This window comes from Anomaloglossus baeobatrachus, chromosome 2 (genome assembly GCF_048569485.1).
Source record: "Anomaloglossus baeobatrachus isolate aAnoBae1 chromosome 2, aAnoBae1.hap1, whole genome shotgun sequence".
Lineage (NCBI taxonomy): Eukaryota > Metazoa > Chordata > Amphibia > Anura > Aromobatidae > Anomaloglossus > Anomaloglossus baeobatrachus.
The window spans coordinates 627,487,613-627,514,490 of NC_134354.1; the positions used below are offsets into that span (position 1 = coordinate 627,487,613).

General features: G+C 48.1%; 1 protein-coding gene across 1 annotated transcript in view; it reads right to left on the minus strand.

Moving 5' to 3' along the window:
- Positions 1-26,878, minus strand: part of NUFIP1 (nuclear FMR1 interacting protein 1) — an 84,840-nt gene that overhangs the window by 22,698 nt on the left and 35,264 nt on the right. Inside the window, exon 5 of the mRNA XM_075336876.1 lies at positions 25,687-25,763. Coding sequence (XP_075192991.1) covers positions 25,687-25,763 — 77 coding nt within the window. The remainder of the gene's footprint in view (positions 1-25,686; positions 25,764-26,878) is intronic.

Genomic DNA, 26,878 nt, shown 5'->3' on the forward strand with positions numbered 1-26,878 from the left:
GCTAATGAGCGGAAGCAGTGTGACAGCCGCGTTGAGCCGGTGATCAGTGAGTATGAAGAGGTTTGGAGAGAGAGAAACACAGACACCCCAAAATCACTCCAGCATTAATTTTGTCATTCTGGAACTAAGTTCGTGAGCTGCGTTTTTGTTGAGAAACAATTTGTAACCATGCGTTTTAATCCCCTCATTGATTTCAATGGGTGACAAAAGTTAACAAAAAGAATGAACATGCTGCTTCTTTTTTGTCACAAAATTTTGTAGGGGAAAAAAAAAACCAAAAACAAAAAAACAACAACTGCAACCTGTGCGCAGCAAATTTGACTTCTCATAGACTTTGCTGGAAAGTCAAGAGTGAGAAAGTCCTGACAACAAAATGCGACAAAAAACGCAGCGTGCACATATAGCCTAACTCCTAAAAGTTACAACAAAGTGGGCCAAATTTGGCCATATCTGGACCTGATCTTATGTGAACGGGGGCCACCCATTCCCTTCCAGGATTGGGAACCGTTGAAGCATGATGAGATGCAAAATGGAAACAGTCCTCAAAGCATCCCGCTACCTCCTTTTTAATGTTTTAAAGGACATGAAAAGAAGAGGATTTTATGGATAGTGAGCAGAGATGAGAGGAGCCGTGGAAATTCGGGTTCTGCAGCTCCAGACGGACTATAATTAAAGTCTGTTCTGGACCCGAACCTAATTTGAAGTCAATGATTGGACAATTCGGGTCTCTGCGCACATAGAGAAAGCCATAAACCAGGGGTCTCAAACACGCGGCCCGCATGCGGCCCCTCAGGGTAGTTTGTGCGGACCCTAGGCCCGTGCCCCTGTTCACTATCCCGGCAGGTGCAGGGGCTGCAGCCACTGTCTGCACTTTATGTCAGATGAATGTGTTGCTGGTGCTGCGCTCTCGCGCCGCCAATACAATCAACTCACATAAATCACTGACAGTGACACTGCACCTGCCGCGATAGTAAATAGGGGCACGGGCCTGGGGGCCGCACAAACTACCCTGAGGGGCCGCATGAAGCAGAGGTGAGGCAGCGGAGGGAGCGCGGGACAGGTGAGAAGAATGGTGTATGTGTGTTGGACGTTAACCCCTTAGCGACCTATGACGTACTGGGTACGTTATGGCTCCCTGGTACTTAAGGACCCATGACGTACCCAGGACGTCATGGCGAAATCGCGGCCCCGGTGGCTGTGATCGCTGCAAATACCTTAGATTCGGGGAGGAGGGGAGCTCGGGAGGGGTGGAGTCTCCTCCCAGGACCTACGGAGGCTGTGATTGGCTGACGAACGCCGCTCAGCCAATCACAGCCACTAATGTTTCAGCCATTGAAAATCGCTGAAACATTGAAATCCAGCCAAGATCAGTGCAGCTGTAGCCCTGATCATTGGCTGGAATTGGGTGACCTGTGTTTCACCCGCCCCCAGCTCTGATTGGAGAGACCGGCCTTGTGACCGATCTCTCCAATCACTGTGGATCTGGGGCTGCAGACCACTCCCCTCAGCTTCACTCCGGCGTCTGTGGAAAGTGAGTAGAGCTGCTGACCCATTACTACAGGATGGGGACAAAGTGCGCACATTACTATGAGATGGGGATAAGGCTGGGGACATTACTATAGTATGGGGACATTATTACTATAGGATAGGGACAAGGCTGGGGACATGACTAGCATGGGGACATGGCTGGGGACATGACTACAGAATGGGGACAAGGTGGGCACAGTACTACAGGATGGGGACAAGGTGGGCAAAGTACTACAGGATGGGGACAAGGTGGGCACAGTACTACAAGATGGGGACAAGGTGGGCACAGTACTACAGGATGGGGACAAGGTGGGCACAGTACTACAGGATGGGGACAAGGTGGGCACAGTACTACAGGATGGGGACAAGGTGGGCACAGTACTACAGGATGGGGACAAGGTGGGCACAGTACTACAGGATGGGGACAAGGTGGGCACAGTACTATAGGATGGGGACAAGGTGGGCACAGTACTATAGGATGGGGACAAGGTGGGCACAGTACTATAGGATGGGGACATTACTACAGCATGGGGACAAGGTGGGCACATTACTGTAGGATAGGGACATTACTACAAGGGGACAAGGATGGGAAACATTACTATAGAATAGGGATAATGCTGGGGACATTACTATAGGGTGGGGACAAGGTTGGCATATTACTAAAGGATGGGCACATTACTAAAGGATGGGGACATTACTATAGGATGGAGACTAGGATGAACACATTACTATAACATGGGGACAAGGATGGGGAACATTACTTTAGGATTGGGACAAGGATGAGCACATTACTGTGGGATGGGGACTAGGATGGGGTACAATACTACAAGGGGACAAGGATGGGCACGTTACAACAATATGGGGAACATTACTAAAAGATGTTGGTCAAAATTTCTATTTAGTGCTAATTGTAAGACTATTAGGTACAAGAAAGGAATAAAATGTAAAAAAAGAAAAAGAAATGTTTATATTTAAACAAAGAATGTGCACGTTTGCTATAATGAACAAGTGAAAATGTTCAAAATCAGTGAACCCAAGGTGTGTAAAAAAAAAAACAATAAAATATATTATATATGGTACCAATAAAAATGTCACTTTGACCTGCAAAGAATGCGGCCCCCCAAATTATTTTTTTACTCTGTGCGGCCTATACACCCAGCCGAGTTTGAGACCCCCTGCCATAAACAGATTACTTCAGGAGAAGGGTGGCAGGATTTTTTTGTTTGTACACACTACATCCAATAACGCTGATATTACCCCCAGTGAGAGCTGTTCAAACACTGCAAGTATCTTACACTAAGAACAAGGAGAAAAGACGACCAGCAAAGCCCAAGTAGCTGAAAGTGAAAAACCTTTATTGGAGGATGGTGAGCGGCACAATTACAAGAAAGACACTGGCATCAGGAATTCCTAGCTATGTAGAAATAAACATGATTAAAAGGAACCATGGAAAGTATTGTAAACCCATAAATTCAGTATAGTAAATAACCAGAATATATATGGTAAGAATAGGGTACCAAGGGTATCAGGTATGTATTAGGGCAAGCAAAAACCAATAGGTCACAATTATAAGTAATAAAACGGTAATCAACTGATTGTGTCAGGATATACATATAAGATGACAAGGTAAACGACCAGTGGAGGCAAATAAATGTTAGGGCAGACAGGATACCAAAGGGTTAGATAGGACACCAAAGGGTTACAAGTGTCCAGCCAATTGCCACAAATATATAGCCTGCCTACACTGAGAGAGACCTAATAGGTGCTGGATCCAAGTTACCATGACAAAATCCAAGAAAAGGGAAAATCAATGTCCATAATAGAGCATACCTGAAGGGGAACCAGGTGGGACCTGTGTCAGCATCCGCCCGACGGCCGTTTCGGCATGAAAAGCCTTCGTCAGGGGGAGTGGTTTAGTGAGGGAAGTGCAGGGATTAAAAAAAGAGGCGTCATCCAATCAAGATAACTGGGCGGGTAGGTGAGCTGCCTAGCAACCCAGGACACCAGTCACCCGCGCGTCAAGCATCACCCGATGTCCTAGTCACGCGGCGACCACGTGGTAAACCACATGGCCGTCACGTGAGCGGACGCCGCACGAGGCACAAAGACACAGCGGCGCGATAGCGATCCAGAGCGAGAGGCGAAGTATCTTACACTAAGCAGAGCACAGAGCCTACCCGTATCCCCATCGTCTAAAACAAGACTTATGGTTTGCTTTCAAATGGCTTTATGCTTGCCACTATTCTATAAAAGGCCAGATTTGTGGAGTATATGACTAATTGTTGTCTTCAGAATAGATTCTGCAACCTGAACTGTGGATCTCTGCAGTTCCTCCAGAGAGACCATGGGTCTCTTGGCTGCTTATTTAATTAGTGCTCTCCTTGTTTGGGATGTCAGTTTAGATGGATGGCCAGGTCTTGGTAGCTTTGCAGTTGTGCCATACTCCCTGGATGATGGATTGAATAATGCTTTGTGAGATGTTCAAAGCTTGGGATATTTTTTTCTATCCTAATCCTGCTTTACTCTTCTGTACAACTTTATCCCTGACCTCTCTGGTGTGTTCCTTGGCTATCATGATGCTGCTTGATCCCGAATGTTCTTAAAAAAAAAAAATAAATCTATGAGGCCTTCAAAAACAACTGTAGTTAAACTGAGTAAATAGAGTCCACCTGTGTGCTATTTTTCTAATATTTGGTCACTCAGGATTTTATTTAGGTTATTCAGACTACAGGGGGCTGAATACAAATGCACAACACAATTTTCAAATTTATAGTTTTAAAATAATTAGAAAACCATGTGTCATTTGCTTTATACTACACGAATACTTAATACTTTGTGTTGGAATATTGCATGAAATCTCAATAAAGAAGGGAATTTTGTTTACTTACCGTAAATTCCTTTTCTTCTAGCTCCAATTGGGAGACCCAGACAATTGGGTGTATAGGCTATGCCTCCGGAGGCCGCACAAAGTATTACACTAAAAGTGTAAAGCCCCTCCCCTTCTGCCTATACACCCCCCGTGCTCCCACGGGCTCCTCAGTTTTGGTGCAAAAGCAAGAAGGAGGAAAAGAATTATAAACTGGTTTAAAGTACATTCAATCCGAAGGAATATCGGAGAACTGAAACCATTCAACATGAACAACATGTGTACACACAAAAAAACAGGGGCGGGTGCTGGGTCTCCCAATTGGAGCTAGAAGAAAAGGAATTTACGGTAAGTAAACAAAATTCCCTTCTTCTTTGTCGCTCCATTGGGAGACCCAGACAATTGGGACGTCCAAAAGCAGTCCCTGGGTGGGTAAAAGAATACCTCGTGATAGAGCCGTAAAACGGCCCCTTCCTACAGGTGGGCAACCGCCGCCTGAAGGACTCGTCTACCTAGGCTGGCATCCGCCGAAGCATAGGTATGCACCTGATAGTGTTTCGTGAAAGTGTGCAGGCTCGTCCAGGTAGCTGCCTGACACACCTGCTGAGCCGTAGCCTGGTGCCTCAAAGCCCAGGACGCGCCCACGGCTCTGGTAGAATGGGCCTTCAGCCCTGAGGGAACCGGAAGCCCAGCAGAACGGTAAGCTTCGAGAATTGGTTCCTTGATCCACCGAGCCAGGGTTGATTTGGAAGCCTGTGACCCTTTACGCTGGCCAGCGACAAGGACAAAGAGTGCATCCGAGCGGCGCAGGGGCGCCGTCCGAGAAATGTAGAGCCTGAGTGCTCTCACCAGATCTAACAAGTGCAAATCCTTTTCACATTGGTGAACCGGATGAGGACAAAAAGAAGGTAAGGAGATATCCTGATTGAGATGAAAGGGGGATACCACTTTAGGGAGAAATTCCGGAACCGGACGCAGAACCACCTTGTCCTGGTGAAACACCAGGAAAGGGGCTTTGCATGACAGCGCTGCTAGCTCAGACACTCTCCGAAGTGAAGTGACTGCTACTAGAAAAACCACTTTCTGCGAAAGGCGTGAGAGAGAAATATCTCTCATTGGCTCGAATGGTGGTTTCTGAAGAACCATCAGCACCCTGTTCAGATCCCAGGGTTCTAACGGCCGCTTGTGAGGAGGAACGATGTGACAAACCCCCTGCAGGAACGTGCGTACCTGTGGAAGTCTGGCTAGGCGCTTCTGGAAAAACACAGAGAGCGCTGAGACTTGTCCCTTAAGGGAGCCGAGCGACAAACCCTTTTCCAGTCCAGATTGAAGGAAGGACAGAAAAGTCGGCAAGATAAAAGGCCAGGGAGAAAAACCCTGAGCAGAGCACCACGACAGGAAAATTTTCCACGTCCTGTGGTAGATCTTGGCGGACGTTGGTTTCCTAGCCTGTCTCATAGTGGCAATGACGTCTTGAGATAACCCTGAAGACGCTAGGATCCAGGACTCAATGGCCACACAGTCAGGTTGAGGGCCGCAGAATTCAGATGGAAAAACGGCCCTTGAGATAGCAAGTCTGGTCGGTCTGGTAGTGCCCACGGTTGGCCGACCGTGAGATGCCACAGATCCGGGTACCACGACCGCCTCGGCCAGTCTGGAGCGACGAGGATGACGCGGCGGCAGTCGGCCCTGATCTTGCGTAACACTCTGGGCAACAGTGCCAACGGAGGAAACACATAAGGGAGCTGAAACTGCGACCAATCCTGAACTAAGGCGTCTGCCGTGAGAGCTCTGGGATCTTGAGACCGTGCCATGAACGTCGGTACCTTGTTGTTGTGCCGGGACGCCATGAGGTCGACGTCCGGCACCCCCCAGCGGCAACAGATCTCCTGAAACACGTCCGGGTGAAGGGACCATTCCCCTGCGTCCATGCCCTGGCGACTGAGATAATCTGCTTCCCAGTTTTCCACGCCTGGGATGTGAACTGCAGAGATGGTGGAGGCCGTGGCTTCCACCCACATCAAAATCCGCCGGACTTCCTGGAAGGCTTGCCGACTGCGTGTGCCGCCTTGGTGGTTGATGTATGCCACCGCTGTGGAATTGTCCGACTGAATTCGGATCTGCTTGCCTTCCAGCCACTGCTGGAACGCTTTCAGGGCAAGATACACTGCCCGTATTTTCAGAACATTGATCTGAAGCGAGGACTCTTGCTGGGTCCACGTACCCTGAGCCCTGTGGTGGAGAAAAACCGCTCCCCACCCTGACAGACTCGCGTCCGTCGTGACCACCTCCCAGGATGGGGGTAGGAAGGATTTCCCCTTCGATAATGAAGTGGGAAGAAGCCACCACCGAAGGGAAGCTTTGGTCGCCTGAGAGAGGGAGACGTTCCTGTCGAGGGACGTCGGCTTCCTGTCCCATTTGCGTAGGATGTCCCATTGAAGAGGACGCAAGTGAAACTGCGCGAAAGGGACTGCCTCCATTGCTGCCACCATCTTCCCCAGGAAGTGCATGAGGCGCCTCAAGGGGTGTGACTGGCCTTGAAGGAGAGATTGTACCCCTTTCTGTAGTGACCGCTGCTTGATCAGCGGAAGCTTCACTATCGCTGAGAGGGTATGAAACTCCATGCCAAGGTATGTCAGCGATTGGGCCGGTGTCAGATTTGACTTTGGAAAATTGATGATCCACCCGAAACTCTGGAGAGTCTCCCGGGTAGCGTCGAGGCTGCGTTGGCATGCCTCTTGAGAGGGTGCCTTGATCAACAGATCGTCCAAGTACGGGATCACCGAGTGACCCTGAGAGTGGAGGACCGCTACTACAGTAGCCATAACCTTGGTGAAAACCCGTGGGGCTGTTGCCAGGCCGAACGGCAGTGCCACGAACTGCAGGTGTTCGTTTTCTATGGCGAAGCGCAAGAAGCGCTGGTGCTCTGGAGCAATCGGTACGTGGAGATAAGCATCCTTGATATCGATCGATGCAAGGAAATCTCCTTGGGACATTGAGGCGATGACGGAGCGGAGGGATTCCAACCGGAACCGCCTGGTCTTTACGTGTTTGTTGAGAAGTTTCAGGTCCAGGACAGGACGGAAAGACCCGTCCTTCTTTGGGACCACAAACAAGTTGGAGTAAAAACCGTGGCCCTGTTGCTGAAGAGGAACAGGGACCACCACTCCTTCTGCCTTCAGAGTGCCCAGCGCCTGCAGAAGAGCCTCGGCTCGCTCGGGAGGCGGGGATGACCTGCAGAATCGAGTCAGGGGACGAGAGGTGAACTCTATCTTGTAACCGTGAGACAGAATGTCTCTCACCCAACGGTCTTTTACCCGTGGCAGCCAGGTGTCGCAAAAGCGGGAGAGCCTGCCACCGACCGAGGATGCGGAGTGAGGAGGCCGAAAGTCATGAGGAAGCCGCTTTGGTAGCGGCACCTCCGGTGGTCTTTTTAGGACGTGACTTAGACCGCCATGCATCAGAGTTCCTTTGATCTTTCTGAGGCCTTTTGGACGAGGAAAATTGGGACCTGCCCGCGCCCCGAAAGGACCGAAACCTCGACTGCCCCCTCCTCTGTTGGGGTATGTTCGGTTTGGGCTGGGGTAAGGATGTATCCTTTCCCTTGGATTGTTTGATGATTTCATCCAAACGCTCGCCAAACAATCGGTCGCCAGAAATTGGCAAACTGGTTAAGCGCTTTTTGGAAGCAGAATCTGCCTTCCATTCCCGTAGCCACAAGGCCCTGCGTAGTACCACCGAATTGGCGGCTGCAACCGCCGTACGGCTCGCAGAGTCCAGGACAGCATTAATAGCGTAAGACGCAAATGCCGACGTCTGAGTGGTTATGGACGCCACCTGTGGCGCGGACGTGCGTGTGGCTGCGTCAATTTGCGCTTGACCTGCTGAGATAGCTTGTAGCGCCCATACGGCTGCGAATGCTGGGGCAAAAGAAGCGCCGATAGCTTCATAGATGGATTTCAACCAGAGCTCCATCTGCCTGTCAGTGGCATCTTTGAGTGAAGCCCCATCTTCCACTGCAAGTATGGATCTAGCTGCCAGTCTGGAGATTGGAGGATCCACTTTGGGACACTGAGCCCAACTTTTGACCACGTCAGGGGGAAAGGGATAACGTGTATCCTTAAGGCGCTTAGAAAAACGCTCATCTGGACAAGCATGGTGATTCTGGACTGCCTCCCTGAAATCAGAGTGGTCCAGAAACATACTCGGTGTACGCTTGGGAAACCTGAAAACGGAATTTCTCCTGCTGAGAAGCCGACTCCTCCGCCGGAGGAGCTGAGGGAGAAATATCCAGCATTAGATTGATGGACGCAATAAGATCGTTCACTATGGCGTCCCCGTCAGGAGTATCAAGATTGAGAGCGGCCTCAGGATCAGAATCCTGATCAACTGTCTCCGCTTCATCAACCAGAGATTCCCCCCTCTGAGACCCTGCACAATATGATGATGTCGAGGGAAATTCTAAGCGAGCTCGCTTAGTCGGTCTGGGGCTGGGGTCTGTGTCAGAACCCTCAGCCTGGGACCCATGAGATACCCCGGGAGGACATTGTTGGTCCAACTGAGGTGGGCCAGGGAACAAAGATTCAACAGAGTCCCTGTGCTGAGATACCGGCCTGGACTGCAAGGCTTCTAGTATCTTAGCCATAGTCTCAGAGAGTTTTGCAAACTCCGTCCCCGTCACCTGGACAGTGTCAGCAGGTGGCTCCCCCTGGGCCCCTCTTAGCAGAGGCTCTGGCTGAGTAAGTGCCACAGGGGCCGAACAGTGCACACAATGAGGGTCAGTGGAACCTGCCGGTAGCGGGGTCGTACATGCGGCGCAGGCAGCATAAAAAGCCTGTGTTTTGGCACCCCTGCCTTTCGTGGGCGCCATGCTATTATCTTCCCTGAGCAACACAATAGGGTATATAGCCAGAAATCAACTGTGCACCATACAGTGTAAAATATATATACCATAAACATATAATGTTACACTACTGCACAATGGGGCTAGCACCACAGGTGCTGCTTACCACCCGCTTAAAGCGGTTGTGAGGCCACCAGAGTCCCTGCCTGGGTCTTCCAGACTTTGTCCCCCCTCTGCAGCGTCCGAGGAGCTGACAGGAATGGCTGCCGGCGTCCTGAGGAGAGGAGGGAGCCGTGGGCGTGACCCAGAAAGTGCGGGAACTGGTGCCCGCACTGTGCACAGTGAGGGGGGTGGAGTATGCAAAGCATGCTCCAGCCCTCAGTGCTGCTCGTTCTATGCAGCGTCCCGCCCTTCCCCTGCCTGTCAGGGCTGGGGGTGGGAAGAAAAAGAAACTAGGCCGCAAAAAGCCGGGGACTCTAGTAATAAACGCGGCCGCCGTAAAAGCGCGGCCGGCGTGGAAGTCCCCGGCGCACTACAAGTCCCAGCCGCGCCGCGGTGTTTCCATGGCAGCGGCGGTCAGTGCGGCAGTCCCTATACATAAACACACTCAGCAACGCTGAGTGTGTAATGGCACATATTAACCCGGTCAGCGCCGCGGTCCCCGGTGCACTAGCACACCCAGCAAAGCTGGAGTGTTGCTGTGCGCTGTCCCCACAGGGATACAGAGTACCTCCAAGTAGCAGGGCCATGTCCCTGAACGATACCCGGCTCCTATCCAGCAGGCTCCACAGGAGTTGTGGATGAAGCACGGTCTCAGTGCCTGGAGACCGATAGGATCCCACTTCACCCAGAGCCCTAAGGGGGATGGGGAAGGAAAACAGCATGTGGGCTCCAGCCTCCGTACCCGCAATGGATACCTCAACCTTAACCACACCGCCGACAAGAGTGGGGTGAGAAGGGAGCATGCTGGGGGCCCTATATGGGCCCACTTTTCTTCCATCCGATATAGTCAGCAGCTGCTGCTGACCAATCTGTGGAGCTGTGCGTGCATGTCTGCCTCCTTCGCACAAAGCAAAAAAACTGAGGAGCCCGTGGGAGCACGGGGGGTGTATAGGCAGAAGGGGAGGGGCTTTACACTTTTAGTGTAATACTTTGTGCGGCCTCCGGAGGCATAGCCTATACACCCAATTGTCTGGGTCTCCCAATGGAGCGACAAAGAAATACATTTTTGTGGCTGTAAGGCTGGTTTCACACTACGTTTATTTAACATCCGTCCATAACGTTTTTTTAACGGAAAAACGGATCCAGTGCAAATGCGTTTTCACTTCAATGCATTTGCAATGGACTCGCGTCCACCTGCGTTCGCATGCGTTTGCGTGCGTTAGACACAGGATCCGTACTTTTGCGTTATTTTAACATGTTTCAAAAACGCTACTTGTAGCGTTTTTTACCTTTGTCAAAATAACGCATCTCACAGGATCCTTCACATTGCACCGCGAGCTGCAATGCATTTCAATGAGCGCTGGATCCTGCCTAGCAGAATGCGTTGAGTTGCGTTGTAACAGGATCCTGCTTTTGTACTGAGCATGCCCAGAAAGTACTGAGCATGCCCAGAACCAGTCTCGCGTGATCTGTCCCTCTCTCCTCCTCCCTCCCTCACCCTCTCTATCTCTGTCTCTCCCCCTCCCTCTCCCCCACCTGAGAGCTGCGGACAGTCGTAACCAAGGTAAATATCGGGTAACCACTTCTCTTAGTTACCCGATGTTTACGTTGGTTACGTGTGCAGGCAGCCCTGCTCCTAGCAGCTGCAGACACTCGTAACCAAGATAAATATCGGGTATCCAAGCCCGATGTTTACCTTGGTTACGAGCGTCTGCAGCTGTCAGAAGCCGGCTCCCAGTCTGGCACGTTTAGTTCCCCTCACTCCCGATCACATGACTCCAATGCCCGCCCCTAAACATCCAGTGACAGGATCCTGCAAAATAACAGATGCGTTAGCATGCGTTTTTTGCTGTAAAAGCAGGATCCGCTTTTGCAGCAAAAAAAACGTTCCTGACGCATGTTAAAAAAACGTAGTGTGAAAGCAGCCTAAGAAAAAAAAAAATCTGGAAAAGTTCTTTGTGTATGATTACTTTTTCAAGGCACTGTATATGTCCAAACAGTATCAACTTTTGGATCTTATATATTTATTTATTTTTTTAACTTATTCTACCAGCTGTTGGCAATTATGTCAATGAGCTGACAGCTCTGTATAGTCTGATGCACACAGCTGTAACCTGGCCCATGTTCACAGTACCTGCTGCTTACATCTGCTCAGGTTTTGCCCATAGCGTTTACTGAATGTCGCTACCGTCGGACTGACAGCCAGTCATTATGTTTTGAAAGCCAATCTGAGACTTTGTGTACTAAAAAAAAAATCTGAATGACACCACCTACAATATCCCTTAGAATTAGTGAGCTCAAACTTGTCACTTCCAATGTGCTATAGATGGCGCGTGGGCAATCCCTTGTAAGCCAAGTACATCTGCTGCACAGCTCTCGCATAATCCCATAGTTTGCTAAATGAAAGTTGTGACAGCGATCAAAAAAAGAAAAACTAAACTGTCACATTGAAACGTTGTTGAAAAGCTCAATCTGAAGCCAAGCAAAGGATGTACAAAACCCTGGTTTTCAAGAGCTGCGGTACATTTGGTTTTAATTTTACAAACTGTTTTTTAGAGTTCTAAATAGAACATTCGCAAAGGCTTGGCTTCTGGTAAACAAGACGCTTCTTTGTGAAATTAAGATGGTGACAGATCTGAGAGCTTAAATGAGTATTCTCAAGTTGTTTCTTGAGCAGCTCAGAGTCATGCAGTCTCCTTACTTTCCAGTTTCTAGCAGGCCAGGCTAACCTAATGCGAGAGCTCTGGTGAAAAGAACTGTATTATTAGTAGAACTATAAAGCTAAGCACAAGCTCTGCTAGAACACATCCAGCTTTTAATCATTTGTTCTGGAGTGTGTGCATTGTTCGCTCTGTCTTTACACATTGATAAGAGGGCACTTAGGGGTACTTCACACACAGCGAGATCGCTACGGAGATCGCTGCTGAGTCACCTCATTAGCGATCTCGCTGTGTGTGACACTGAGCAGCGATCTGGCCCCTGCTGTGAGATCGCTGCTCGTTACACACAGTGCTGGTTCGTTTTTTTATTGTTGCTCTCCCGCTGATAAGCACACATCGCTGTGTGTGACAGCGAGAGAGCAACAATCCTGAATGTGAAGGGAGCAGGAGCCGGCGTCTGACAGCCTGCGGTAAGCTGTAACCAAGGTAAACATCGGGTAACCAAGGTGGTTACCCGATATTTACCTTCGTTACCAGCCTCCGCAGCTCTCATGCTGCCAGTGCCGGCTCCTGCTCCCTTCACACGCTAAACTAAGCGTTGTGCGCTGGTAACGAAGGTAAACATCGGGTAACCATACCCAATGTTTACCTTAGTTACCAGTGTCCGCAGCTTCCAGACGCCAGCTCCGTGCAAGCGCAGCGTCGCTTGCACGTCGCTGCTGGCTGGGGGCTGGTCACTGGTGAGATCTGCCTGTTTGACAGCTCACCAGCGACCATGTAGCAATGCAGCAGCGATCCTGACCAGGTCAAATCGCTGGTCGGATCGCTGCTGCATCGCTAAAGTGTGAAGGTACCCTTAGACTAAAGCCCCCATCACACACAGCGAGATCGCTAATGAGATCACTGAAACGTCACAGGTTTTGTGACATATCAGCGATCTCGCTGTGTGACAAGCAGCAGTGAGTGGGCCCCCTGTTGCGAGGTCGCTGATAGTTACAAAATGATCAGGACCATTTTTTGCTCGTCGGTCTCTCGCTGTGCAGCACACATCGGCGTGTTTGACGGCGCGAGACCAACAATCTGAATGTGCAAGGAACCGGCGGAACGCTGGTAACCATGGTACACATCGGGTAACTATGCAAAGCGCTTTGCTTATTTACCCGATGTGTACTATGGTTCCCAGCATACGCCGGTTATATGCTGCCAGACACCGGCTCCCTGCACACGTAGATAGGGTACACATCGGGTAGCTATGCAAAGTGCTTTGCATAGTTACCCGATGTGTACCCTGGCTACCAAGCACAGCGTTGTTACACGGGTCGCTGGTCTCTGATCGCTGTGGAGATCTGCCTGATTGACAGCTCACCAGCGACGCTCCAGCGATCCCTGCAAGGTCAGATCGCTGGTGGGATTGCCGGAACGTGGCTACATGTGACAGGACCCTAATATAGCGCTTTCTAATGAAGAGAAAAGTCTGCTGAGATGAGCTATGGGCACAAAATGTCATCTTGGTGTCTGTACTATGTAGCGACAAACCGCATGAGAACAACTCCATTCAGAGAAGATATTATTAGTAAGGTACTTAGATGTAAACTTTCAGGTGTGATGCTAACGGACTATAAATCAGTATTGTGGTGTCTGTATGGTCCACAAGTCTAATGATGGCTAGTAAAAAAATGTATGGTCTCCACTTACTATTGTAAAATTGACTGTCAGCCCAGAAAAACATGGTAAGTACAGGCGCTTGGTGCATCATGGCGGGGTGGGGAGAGCCAAACATTTTAATACATCTTCCAACCTACTTGTATCCCTACTATCTCTGGCTCTATAAAGCCACAGCTGTCAAAGAAGTGGACAAGGAAGAGAGTGAATAAAAGCAGGTGAGATGATTTATGTAAATGTTTGACCCCACTATGATGCACCAAGAAGTCATTCTGTGCTGACAGAGTACCTTTAAGTGCACTTTTCCACCTACTTGATTTCTAATTTCTGCAGTTTGCTAGCTCTATGAAGCCAGAGCCGTCAATCAAAGAAAAGGGGAAGGTGATCATAGAGGGAAAACAACCAGGTGGGAAGGAGCACCTGCATATTCCGCGCTGGCAGAGTCTCTAAGGACATACTGGGAGTTGTAGGTTCATGTGAGTGCATATGGTAGGGGCTGATCTGACATTGCAATTGACCACTGGACAAAAGCTTGGTGCTGTAGTCAAGTACTGACAGTGGCTCTGGTGCTGAAGTCAAGAGCAATTCTTTAATTTGGTTTGCGAGGGATACAGGCAACACCTTTTAACAAAAAGGTTCACAATTGCAACATGCAATGTTAAACTTTGATCCTTACCTGTCCATACAAAAGGACCTTTGCACATGCTCATTAGATACTTCAATACAAAAGATAGAGTAAGGATTCGACTATTTTCTTTAATTATTTTAAAAGGGAACCAAATCACCAGGATTTTCGTATATAACCTAGTGCCAGTATAGCACTGGCTTTATCAGGCTGAGTCTATACATACCTTTAGTGGCAGCTCAGATGTTTAGGTTTTGAAATTCAAAAAAGTAAAAAGTTTATAATATTAGCTGCTTGTTGAGTGACCGCAGCAAAGGAGCAGATAATATATTCATAGTTATCCCCTCCCCCTGTTTGAATCGTTTGTATAATACTTATGCTAATTCTCTTTGTCTCTTGCAGGACCTGTGTGAGGTCATACCCATGTGACCTGGTATCCAGCCTTGGTGGCTGAGGCCCCGCCCCTTCTGGTCACATGGGTATGACCTCACCACAGGTCCTGCAACAGACAAAGTGAATAGTTTGTATAATACTTATGGTAATTCTAACAGGGGGGGGGGGGATAACTATGAATATATGATCTGATCCTTTGCTGCTGTCATTCAACAAACAGCTAATTTTATAAACTTTACTTTTTTGGATTTCAAAATCTAAAAACATCCGAGCTGACCACTACAGGTATGTATAGAATCAGCCTGATAGTGCCAGTATAGCACTGGATTTAGCTTATATATGAAAATCCTGATGATTAGTTCCCTTTAATGCAAACATGGTCAGATAGGTACTAAAGGGTAATAAAAGTTAATGAGGGTAATAAAAGTTAATTTCCCATATACAGTATGGACAGAGGCCATACGGAGTCACTCTGCTGCCTCATTATAGTGAATGGATCCATTAAAGGTTTAAAATGAATCACCACGTATTTCGAAGATTTAGATAGAAACCCTGATGTAAAATGCTCAGCATAGGCTACAAGATACTGTAAATGTGAACTGAACCAAAATATTATGTACCCCAAATTGCCACAAAATAGCATTCAATTCACAAACCACAAAAAAACAATTCTCTACTCAGGTCCATCATCTGATAACGGAAATATAGGGGGCTTCCACGTCACTGGAAGCACAAAAACTGTGGAAAAGCGCTATGGCGCTTCAAAATTAAATTTCTCATTTTTCATAAGGGATAAAAAAAATAAAAACCAGCAGCACTAAGTGCACTATAGTTGGGTTTTCCTATTGAAATCAACAGAAAGCTTATTTATAAAGTATTTAAAAAAGGGAATTTTGTTTACTGACCGTAAATTCCTTTTCTTCTAGCTCCAATTGGGAGACCCAGACAATTGGGTGTATAGCTACTGCCTCCGGAGGCCGCACAAAGTACTACACTTAAAAGTGTAAGGCCCCTCCCCTTCTGGCTATACACCCCCCCGTGGGAGCATGGGTCCCTCAGTTTTAGTGCAAAAGCAAGGAGGAAAGCCAATAACTGTTTCAAAAACAAATTCAATCCGATAAACAATATCGGAGAACGTAACTTAACATGAACAACATGTGCACCCGAAACACAAATACCCTCAGAAAAAACAGGGCGGGTGCTGGGTCTCCCAATTGGAGCTAGAAGAAAAGGAATTTACGGTAAGTAAACAAAATTCCCTTCTTCTTTTTCGCTCCTAATTGGGAGACCCAGACAATTGGGACGTCCAAAAGCAGTCCCTGGGTGGGTAAAAGAATACCTCGCGATCGGGCTGTCAGGCAGTCCTTTCTTACAGGTGGGCCACCGCCGCCTGCAGGACTTGTCTACCTAGGCTGGCATCCGCCGAAGCGTAGGTATGCACCTGATAATGCTTGGTGAAAGTGTGCAGACTCGACCATGTAGCCGCCTGGCACACCTGCTGAGCCGTAGCCTGATGCCGTAATGCCCAGGACGCACCCACGGATGCCGTAATGCCCAGGACGCACCCACGGCTCTGGTAGAATGGGCCTTCAGTCCAGAAGGAGTCGGAAGCCCAGCAGAACGGTAGGCGTGAAGAATTGGTTCCTTGATCCACCGCGCAAGGGTGGATTTGGAAGCTTGCGATCCTTTATGCTGGCCAGCGACCAGGATAAAGAGTGCATCCGAACGGCGCAGAGGCGCCGTGCGGGAAATGTAGATCCTGAGTGCTCTCACCAGGTCCAACAGATGCAAACCCTTTTCAAATTGGTGAACTGGATGCGGACACAAAGATGGTAAAGTGATATCCTGATTGAGATGAAAGGAAGATACCACCTTGGGAAGAAACTCTGGAATTGGACGCAGTACTACCTTGTCTTGGTGAAACACCAGGAAGGGAGATTTGCAAGATAACGCCGCCAGCTCTGACACTCTCCGAAGAGACGTGACCGCCACCAGAAAAGCCACTTTCTGTGAAAGCCGAGAAAAGGAAATCTCCTTCATAGGCTCGAAAGGTGGCTTCTGGAGAGCAATTAGAACCTTGTTCAGATCCCAGGGTTCCAATGGCCGCTTGTAAGGGGGAACGATATGACAAACCCCTTGCAGGAACGTGCGTACCTTCGCAGAGGCTTGTCCTTTAAGGGAGCTAAGCGACAAACCTTTTTCCAACCCAGACTGCAGGAAGGAAAGAAAAATAGGCAATGCAAATGGCCAGGGAGAAACTCCCTGAGCAGAGCACCAAGATAAAAATATCTTCCACGTTCTGTGGTAGATCTTGGCGGAGGATGGTTTCCTAGCCTGTCTCATGGTGGCAACAACATCATGAGATAAACCTGAGGTCCCTAGGATCCAGGACTCAATGGCCACACAGTCAGGTTCAGGGCCGCAGAATTCAGATGGAAAAACGGCCCTTGAGACAGCAAGTCTGGACGGCCTGGTAGCGCCCACGGTTGTCCTACCGTGAGATGCCACAGATCCGGGTACCACGACCTCCTTGGCCAGTCTGGAGCGACGAGAATGGCGCAACGGCAGTCGGACCTGATTTTGCGGAGCACTCTGGGTAACAATGCCAGAGGTGGGAACACATAAGGTAGTCGGAACTGCGACCAATCCTGAACTAAGGCGTCTGCCGCCAGAGCTCGGTGATCGTGAGACCGTGCCATGAAAACCGGGACCTTGTTGTTGTGCCGTGACGCCATCAGGTCGACGTCCGGCATCCCCCAGCGGCGACAGATCTCCTGAAACACGTCCGGGTGAAGGGACCATTCCCCTGCGTCCATGCCCTGGCGACTGAGAAAGTCTGCTTCCCAGTTTTCCACGCCTGGGATGTGAACTGCGGATATGGTGGATGCTGTGTTTTCCACCCATGTCAGAATCCGCCGAACTTCTTGAAAGGCTTGTCGACTGCGTGTTCCCCCTTGGTGGTTGATGTACGCCACCGCTGTGGAATTGTCCGACTGAATCAGGATCTGCTTGCCCTCCAGCCACTGTTGGAAGGCTCGCAGAGCAAGATAGACTGCTCTGATTTCCAGAACATTGATCTGAAGGGTGGACTCTCTCTGAGTCCACGTACCCTGAGCCCTGTGGTGAAGAAACACTGCTCCCCACCCTGAAAGGCTCGCATCTGTCGTGACCACCGCCCAGGATGGGGGTAGGAACGACTTTCCTTTTGAAAATGAGGTGGGAAGAAGCCACCATCGGAGAGAGTCCTTGGTTGCCTGAGAGAGGGAGACATCCCTGTCGAGGGACGTCGACTTCCCGTCCCATTGGCGGAGAATGTCCCATTGTAGAGGGCGCAGATGAAACTGCGCGAAAGGGACTGCTTCCATTGCTGCCACCATCTTCCCTAGGAAATGCATGAGGCGCCTCAAGGAGTGGGACTGGTTCTGCAGGAGAGATTGCACCCCTGTCTGCAGAGAGCACTGCTTGTCCAGTGGAAGCTTCACTATCGCTGAGAGAGTATGAAACTCCATGCCAAGATATGTTAGTGATTGGGTCGGGGTTAGATTTGACTTTGAAAAGTTGATAATCCACCCGAAACTCTGGAGAGTCTTCAGTGCCACGTTGAGACTGTGTTGGCATGCCTCTTGAGAGGGTGCCTTTATAAGTAGATCGTCCAAATACGGGATCACGGAGTGACCCTGCGAGTGCAGGACAGCTACTACTGCTGCCATGACCTTGGTGAAGACCCGAGGGGCTGTTGCCAGCCCGAAAGGTAACGCTACGAACTGCAGGTGTTCGCTTTCTATAACGAAGCGTAGAAAACGCTGATGCTCTGGCGCAATCGGCACGTGAAGATAAGCATCTTTGATGTCTATTGATGCTAAGAAATCTCCTTGAGACATTGAGGCTATGACGGAGCGTAGAGATTCCATCCGGAACCTCCTGGTTTTTACGTGTTTGTTGAGCAACTTTAGATCCAGGACGGGCCGAAAGGACCCGTCCTTCTTTGGCACCACAAACAGATTGGAGTAAAAACCGTGACCTTGTTCCTGAAGAGGAACGGAAGTCACCACTCCTTCCGCCTTTAGAGCGGCCACCGCCTGCAGCAGAGCATTGGCTCGGTCGGGCGGTGGGGAAGTTCTGAAGAAACGAGTTGGAGGACGAGAGCTGAACTCTATCCTGTACCCGTGAGACAGAATGTCCCTCACCCAACGGTCTTTGACCTGTGACAGCCAAATGCCGCCAAAGCGGGAGAGCCTGCCACCGACCGAGGATGCGGAGAGAGGAGGCTGAAAGTCATGAGGAAGCCGTCTTGGTAACGGTTCTTCCTGCTGTCTTTTTTGGGCGTGACTGAGTCCGCCAAGAATCTGAGCCTCTCTGATCCTTTTGAGTCCTTTTGGACGAGGAGAATTGGGACCTGCCTGAGCCTCGAAAGGACCGAAAACCAGACTGACCCCTCCTTTGTTGGGGCTTGTTTTGTCTGTGTTGAGGTAAGGATGAGTCCTTACCCTTGGAGTGTTTAATGATTTCATCCAAACGCTCCCCAAACAATCGGTCACGAGAAAAAGGCAAACTGGTTAAGCACTTCTTGGAAGCAGAATCTGCCTTCCATTCTCTCAACCACAGGGCTCTGCGCAAAACCACGGAGTTGGCTGACGCCACCGCCGTACGGCTCGTAGAGTCCAGGACAGCATTAATCGCGTAAGACGCGAATGCAGACATTTGAGAGGTCAATGGTGCCACCTGCGGGACAGATGTACGTGTGACCGAGTCGACTTGTATAAGCCCAGCTGAAATAGCTTGGAGTGCCCATACGGCTGCGAAAGCTGGCGCCAACGACGCTCCAATAGCTTCATAGATGGATTTCAGCCAGAGCTCCATCTGCCTGTCAGTGGCATCTTTAAGTGCCGCTCCATCTTCTACTGCAACTAAGGATCTAGCTGCAAGCCTGGAGATTGGAGGGTCCACCTTGGGACACTGGGTCCAACCCTTGACCACGTCAGGGGGAAAAGGATAGCGTGTATCTTTAAGCCGTTTAGAAAACCGCTTCTCAGGATAAGCGTGGTGTTTCTGGATTGCATCTCTAAAGTCAGAGTGGTCCAGAAAAGTGCTTAATTTACGCTTGGGATATCTGAAATGGAATTTCTCCTGCTGTGAAGCTGCCTCCTCCTCAGTAGGAGCTGGCGGAGAAATATCTAACATCCTATTGATGGATGCTATAAGATCATTCACTATGGCGTCACCATCCGGTGTATCCAGATTGAGAGCGGACCCAGGATCAGAATCTTGATCAGTTACAGCCGGCTCATCACCCATAGATTCGTCCCGCTGGGATCCTGACCAGTGAGACGAAGTTGAGGGCCCCTCATAACGAGCCCGCTTAGGTTGTCTGGGACTGTCGTCCGAGTCAGAATCGTCACCCTGGGGTGCATGTGACACCCCCGGAGCTTGGAAGTGTTCCAGCTGAGGGGGACCAGGGAGCAATGATGCCACAGTGTCCATGGTCTGAGTTACTGGTCTAGACTGCAATGTTTCAAGAATCTTTGACATGGTCATAGACAATCTGTCAGCAAAAGCTGCAAACTCCGTTCCTGTCACCTGGACAGCATTCACAGGTGGTACACCCTGGGTCACGTCTAGCAGAGGCCCCGGCTGTGCAAGTTGCACAGGAGCCGAGCACTGCACACAATGGGGGTCAGTGGAACCTGCCGGTAGAGCAGCCCCACATGCGGTACAGGCAGCATATAATGTCTGTGCCTTGGCACCCTTGCGTTTAGCGGACGACATGCTGTTGCCTCCTTGTAATCTAGGAGGGGGTATAGCCAAGAATCACCAGCGACCGTACAGTACAAAGTATTTGCAAACACAAAATACTCAGTATACAAACGGCACAAGTGGGGGTGAGCCCTTAAGGCTGCTTACCGACCGCTGAACAGCGGGTATGAGGCCGTAGAATCCCGTGTCTGGGTCTCCCCGTCTCCCCTCTGCAGCTCAGCGTGCAGGCAGGAATGGCTGCCGGCGTTCTGTGAAGAGGGGCGGACCGTGGGCGTGCCACAAACAAAGAGCGGGAAACTGCGTCCTACTGTGCCTGGTGTGAGGGCTGGAGTATGTAAAAACGACTCCAGCCCTCAGCGCTGATGCTCTGTACAGCGTCCCGCCCTCCTCCTGACTGGCAGGTGCGGAGGCGGGAACGAACGAACTAGGCCGCAAAAGCCGGGGACTGTAGTAATAAGCGCGGCCGTGATATATGCACGGCCAGCGCGGAAGTCCCCGGCGCACCACAAGTCCCAGCCGCGTCGCAGTCCCAGCGGCCGGCGCGACCGTTCTCCCTGAGTCTACCCACTCAGCTAAGCTGAAGTGAGGAAATGGCACAAGCGCAGCAGCGCTGTTGTCCCCGGCGCACTAACACACCCAGCAATGCTGCGGTGTGCGCGCGTATGCACGGGGACACAGAGTACCTTGACGGAGCAGGGCCATGTCCCTGACGATACTCAGCTCCATATCCAGCGGCTTCTCCAGGGGCTGCGGATGGAGCACGGTCTCAGTGCCTGGAGACCGGTAAAATCCCACTTCGCCCAGAGCCCTAATGGGGATGGGGAAGGAATCAGCATGTGGGCTCCAGCCTCCGTACCCGCAATGGGTACCTCAACCTTAACAAGCACCACCGACAGAAAGTGGGGTGAGAAGGGAGCATGCTGGGGACCCTAGTATGGGTCCTCTTTTCTTCCATCCGACATAGTCAGCAGCTGCTGCTGACTAAACAGTGGAGCTATGCGTGCGTGTCTGACCTCCTTCGCACAAAGCAAAAAACTGAGGGACCCGTGCTCCCACGGGGGGGGTGTATAGCCAGAAGGGGAGGGGCCTTACACTTTTAAGTGTAGTACTTTGTGCGGCCTCCGGAGGCAGTAGCTATACACCCAATTGTCTGGGTCTCCCAATTAGGAGCGAAAAAGAAATATAATTTAGAAATGGATTTTTGAAAAATATATAAAAACCTAATTTTGGAATACCTTTAGTTTTTTATTTTTCTAAATGGATGTGGTTATCAAGAGAAATCCTAAACATGTTTTTTTGTTTTTTTTTAAACATGGTTTTCAGATTTGGCAAGGTTTTTTCACATGGTCTTGAGCTCGATAGTGGTAAATTTGGGACAGTTCTCAACACAGCATCGGCAGACAAGAAAAAAAAACAAAAAAACACCGCTGAATGATCAACAATATGGTTTACTTATTGAAATAAACAGCAACCGTATTGAAAGTATTTGAAGTAATAATTTTAACTTTTGGAGCAAAATCAGCTCCGAAATCCATGGTAGAAAGAAAGAAAAAAAACAACAAAACAAACACTTGAGTTTTTGTTTTTTTCACATGGATTTTTTCAAACTGACATATACACATTAAACGTGGTTTATTTCTCCACTTGTTTCTAGACTCCACTTTGCCTATAGGTAATCCCCCCCCCCCCATCAATTTATTCGGTAGTCACATTTGGAGAGTTTATTTAAACCAGAAATGCATCAAGAAATAACTTGTTTGGTTTGCCAAACATTTCTGCCTATTATTTAGCAAATTTATTAAAACAGTCACAGAAATGTCTTTTGGATGATTCGGAATTTAGTTGGGTACGAATAGAAAAAAAGTGTAAAGACAGATCTATGAGAGCCACAATCTTAGCTCACCTTATAAATTCAAAAACTCCCTTACCTGCATTTATAACAATAAAAGCTACAATCTCTGCATGGAAACAACTCAATAGGATTTTATGTAAAAATAAAAGTGAACTTGTAGACATCAGGACAATCTCAATTGAAGTATTTGAAGTATTGGTCCCTAGGCTAGATTTAACAACATGGAGGAAGTATAATATAAGCAGTTTTCATGATATTTCATGTAATAACAGCTTATTACCTTTCCAGACAATTCGTCATAAATTTAATCTCCCTTTAAATGAACTGGCAAATTGGACACTCCTTAACCAGTATTTAAATAAAAACAAAAAGTTAACCTCTTCACTACCAGTAGATTTGTTAGATATTTTATTTAACCCACAAAATAAATTATATTGGAAAACTAGCAACATTTATGCCATTATTAATGAAGACCTCCAATTTGATAAAAGATCAAATATTCTGAACTGGGAGAAAGATATTGGTCAGACTTTTCAATTGGAATAGTGACAAAAATCATTAAATTTAACGTTATCTAACACTTCCTGCGCCACGTTGCAAGAAACTTACTTTAAGGTGCTTTCACGCTGGTATTTTACGCCTCAAAAGCGGCACAAAATGTCCGTATCTAACTCTCCTTTGTGCTGGAGAGAGTGTGGAGAAAATGGGTCTATGTTGCATATTTTTGGAGTTGTCCAGCTTTAAAAAAAGATGTGGGAAGATGTGTGTGATCTAATAAATAAAGTTACATCAGAGTTTTATTCTCTCCCCCCAACTGGCACTATTGTTAATTGGTATAGAAAAGTTTAAAGACCCATGCAGACACATAATTTGCCATATTCTACTCGTGGTAAAACATCTTATTGCTTCAAAATGGAGACAGGTAAAGGCACCTTCCATAATGGAGATAATTGAACGGATATCATCACATAATTCATAGGAGTATAGTTTTGCATTGAAAGAAAGAAGGGAATTTTGTTTACTTACCGTAAATTCCTTTTCTTCTAGCTCTAATTGGGAGACCCAGACAATTGGGTGTATAGGCTATGCCTCCGGAGGCCGCACAAAGTACTACACTTAAAAGTGTTAAGCCCCTCCCCTTCTGCCTATACACCCCCCGTGCTCCCACGGGCTCCTCAGTTTTGGTGCAAAAGCAAGAAGGAGGAAAAAGAATTATCAACTGGTTTAAAGTAACTTCAATCCGAAGGAATATCGGAGAACTAAAACCATTCAACATGAACAACATGTGTACACAAAAAAACAGGGGCGGGTGCTGGGTCTCCCAATTAGAGCTAGAAGAAAAGGAATTTACGGTAAGTAAACAAAATTCCCTTCTTCTTTTTCGCTCTATTGGGAGACCCAGACAATTGGGACGTCCAAAAGCAGTCCCTGGGTGGGTAAAATAATACCTCGTAAGAGAGCCGTAAAACGGCCCTTTCCTACAGGTGGGCAACCGCCGCCTGAAGGACTCGTCTACCTAGGCTGGCATCCGACGCAGCATAGGTATGCACCTGATAGTGCTTCGTGAAAGTGTGCAGGCTCGACCAGGTAGCTGCCTGACACACCTGTTGAGCCGTAGCCTGGTGCCTCAAAGCCCAGGACGCTCCCACGGCTCTGGTAGAATGGGCCTTCAGCCCTGAGGGAACCGGAAGCCCAGCCGAACGGTAAGCTTCGATAATTGGCTCCTTTATCCACCGAGCCAGGGTTGATTTGGAAGCCTGTGATCCTTTACGCTGGCCAGCGACAAGGACAAAGAGTGCATCCGAGCGGCGCAGGGGCGCCGTACGAGAAATGTAGAGTCTGAGTGCTCTCACCAGATCTAACAAGTGCAAATCCTTTTCACATTGGTGAACTGGATGAGGATAAAAAGAAGACCGATAAGATCCCACTTCACCCAGAGCCCAGAGGGGTATGGGGAAGGAAAGCAGCATGTGGGCTCCAGCCTCCGTACCCGCAATGGATACCTCAACCTTAACAACACCGCCGACAAGAGTGGGGTGAGAAGGGAGCATGCTGGGGGCCCTATATGGGCCCACTTTTCTTCCATCCGACATGGTCAGCAGCTGCTGCTGACCAATCTGTGGAGCTGTGCTGTGCATGTCTGCCTCCTTCGCACAAAGCAAAAAACTGAGGAGCCCGTGGGAGCACGGGGGGTGTATAGGCAGAAGGGGAGGGGCTTAACACTTTTAAGTGTAGTACTTTGTGCGGCCTCCGGAGGCATAGCCTATACACCCAATTGTCTGGGTCTCCCAATAGAGCGAAAAAGAAAGAACTTTTTCAGATACAAATTGAGATGGTCTTTATGGGAGAAAACATTTATGCCTAGTCTGCATATAACTTAGCCTCCTGACATGTAATGATTATTATTTCTCATGTATATTATTGTTTTTGTTGTTCCAAGTACGTTGGTGACAAAACGTTTGATGTTAATACTTTTGAAGCATTGGCCATAAAGGCGACACTTAACTGTTGGTTTTTCCTTTTTTCCTTTATGTCTATTCCTTTTTCCCTTCCCTAATTCCTCCATTATTCCTTCTATTTCTTGTATTAAAATTTGTACAATGTTAATAAAAGGATGCAAACCAAAAAATAAATAACTTGTTGCTTTTTTTGGGAAGAAAAAAAATAAAATACATACACACATATATGCGTGTGTTTGTATCATATATATGATACACATATGTATGTATGTATGTATGTATGTTTCTTTTTTTCTTCCAAAAAAGCAAGTTATTTCTTGATGCATTTCTGGTTATATTAACCCTCCAAATGTGACCACCGAATAAATTGATGGGGGAAAAAAACTACCTATGGAGAAAACAGTCTAGAAACATACTGTATATACTCATACATACAGGTATGTTTACACCGAAACGATTAATTACGTTTGCAATAGGCTTTCTAAAGACATTTTCCATATGAATTTTGGAACATTATTCACTTCAAGAACCATGTTATAAACAAGCACTCAGTAAGCATACCCTTACAGCCCTCAATGATTGGTTAAGTGATCCTCACTTGCCTGATTTTATACCTCTCCTGCTTTCCAATAAGGACTCCTTCTGAGATTGAACACATGAGGGGTTTAGCTGAAAACTCTCTTTGTAGTCTCTTTCAAGTACCATTTTTGGATAACAAACATAAGAGTATACAATAGTAGGAGATGTACTGGGTGCATTTCTATAGGTATTACTGTAGAAGAATCTACTGTGTGGTTGACACAATTTTGGGGGCAACTACATGTGGATGTTATTCCTGTCCCGGCATACAAGGGAAGAAACAGTAAGACAGACAGACACTCACTTTCGTCTCTCCTCTCTCCATTTACTGATTTCTTCTGGTGTGTCTAGCTTTATTCTCTTGGCACCAGGTCCATGATTCTGCAATAGAGAAATATAAATAAGTAGTCTTAGGGTGGATATGCAAAGGCAGTTAAGACATTACTGATTAAAAAGAAACGCATTAATCGATTAATTCTGCCCAACCACAGGCAGCATGCACAGAGCATGACAGCAGGATTGCAGCCAGGTATATACACTACTCACAAAAAGTCAAGGATTTTCAGGTGAAATATCAGGATGATCCAAAACAATGAGCCCCATCCCTTTCAGGTGAACTTAATGTGACCTTTGCTAATCTTCTGATTGCACATGTCCAACTGTTCAATGTTTCGGTACTTTTTGCACAACTTGCTGTTCTCTAACAAGGAGCTCAGTAGCAAAATGCACAACAGGTGTTTGATCCATGAATCACCCAATACATTTTGAGGTTCAATTAGAATTGGTATTTAACCATTCATCCTCATCATTTTGTTCACATTTGTACATGAGACCAAGATGAACCTTAGCAATTGATCAGCAACACTACCCTTGTAGGTAGTGTAGCAGACAGACCACACTGATATAAATGGTCTTGAATAGTGTGACCTTTGATTGACTGGTGAAGACTGAGAACCATCAGTGCGTACGCAGATGTAAAAAAAAAAAAAAAAAAGAAGAAATGGGAATTTTGTTTACTTACCGTAAATTCCTTTTCTTCTAGCTCCTATTGGGAGACCCAGACAATTGGGTGTATAGCTTCTGCCTCCGGAGGCCACACAACGTATTACACTTTAAAAAGTGTAACCCCTCCCCTCTGCCTATACACCCTCCCGTGCATCACGGGCTCCTCAGTTTTGGTGCAAAAGCAGGAAGGAGGAAACTTATAAATTGGTCTAAGGTAAATTCAATCCGAAGGATGTTCGGAGAACTGAACCATGAACCAAAAGAACAATTCAACATGAACAACATGTGTACACAAAAGAACAAACAGCCCGAAGGGAACAGGGGCGGGTGCTGGGTCTCCCAATAGGAGCTAGAAGAAAAGGAATTTACGGTAAGTAAACAAAATTCCCTTCTTCTTTGTCGCTCCATTGGGAGACCCAGACAATTGGGACGTCCAAAAGCAGTCCCTGGGTGGGTAAAAGAATACCTCGATAAAAAGAGCCGAAAACGAC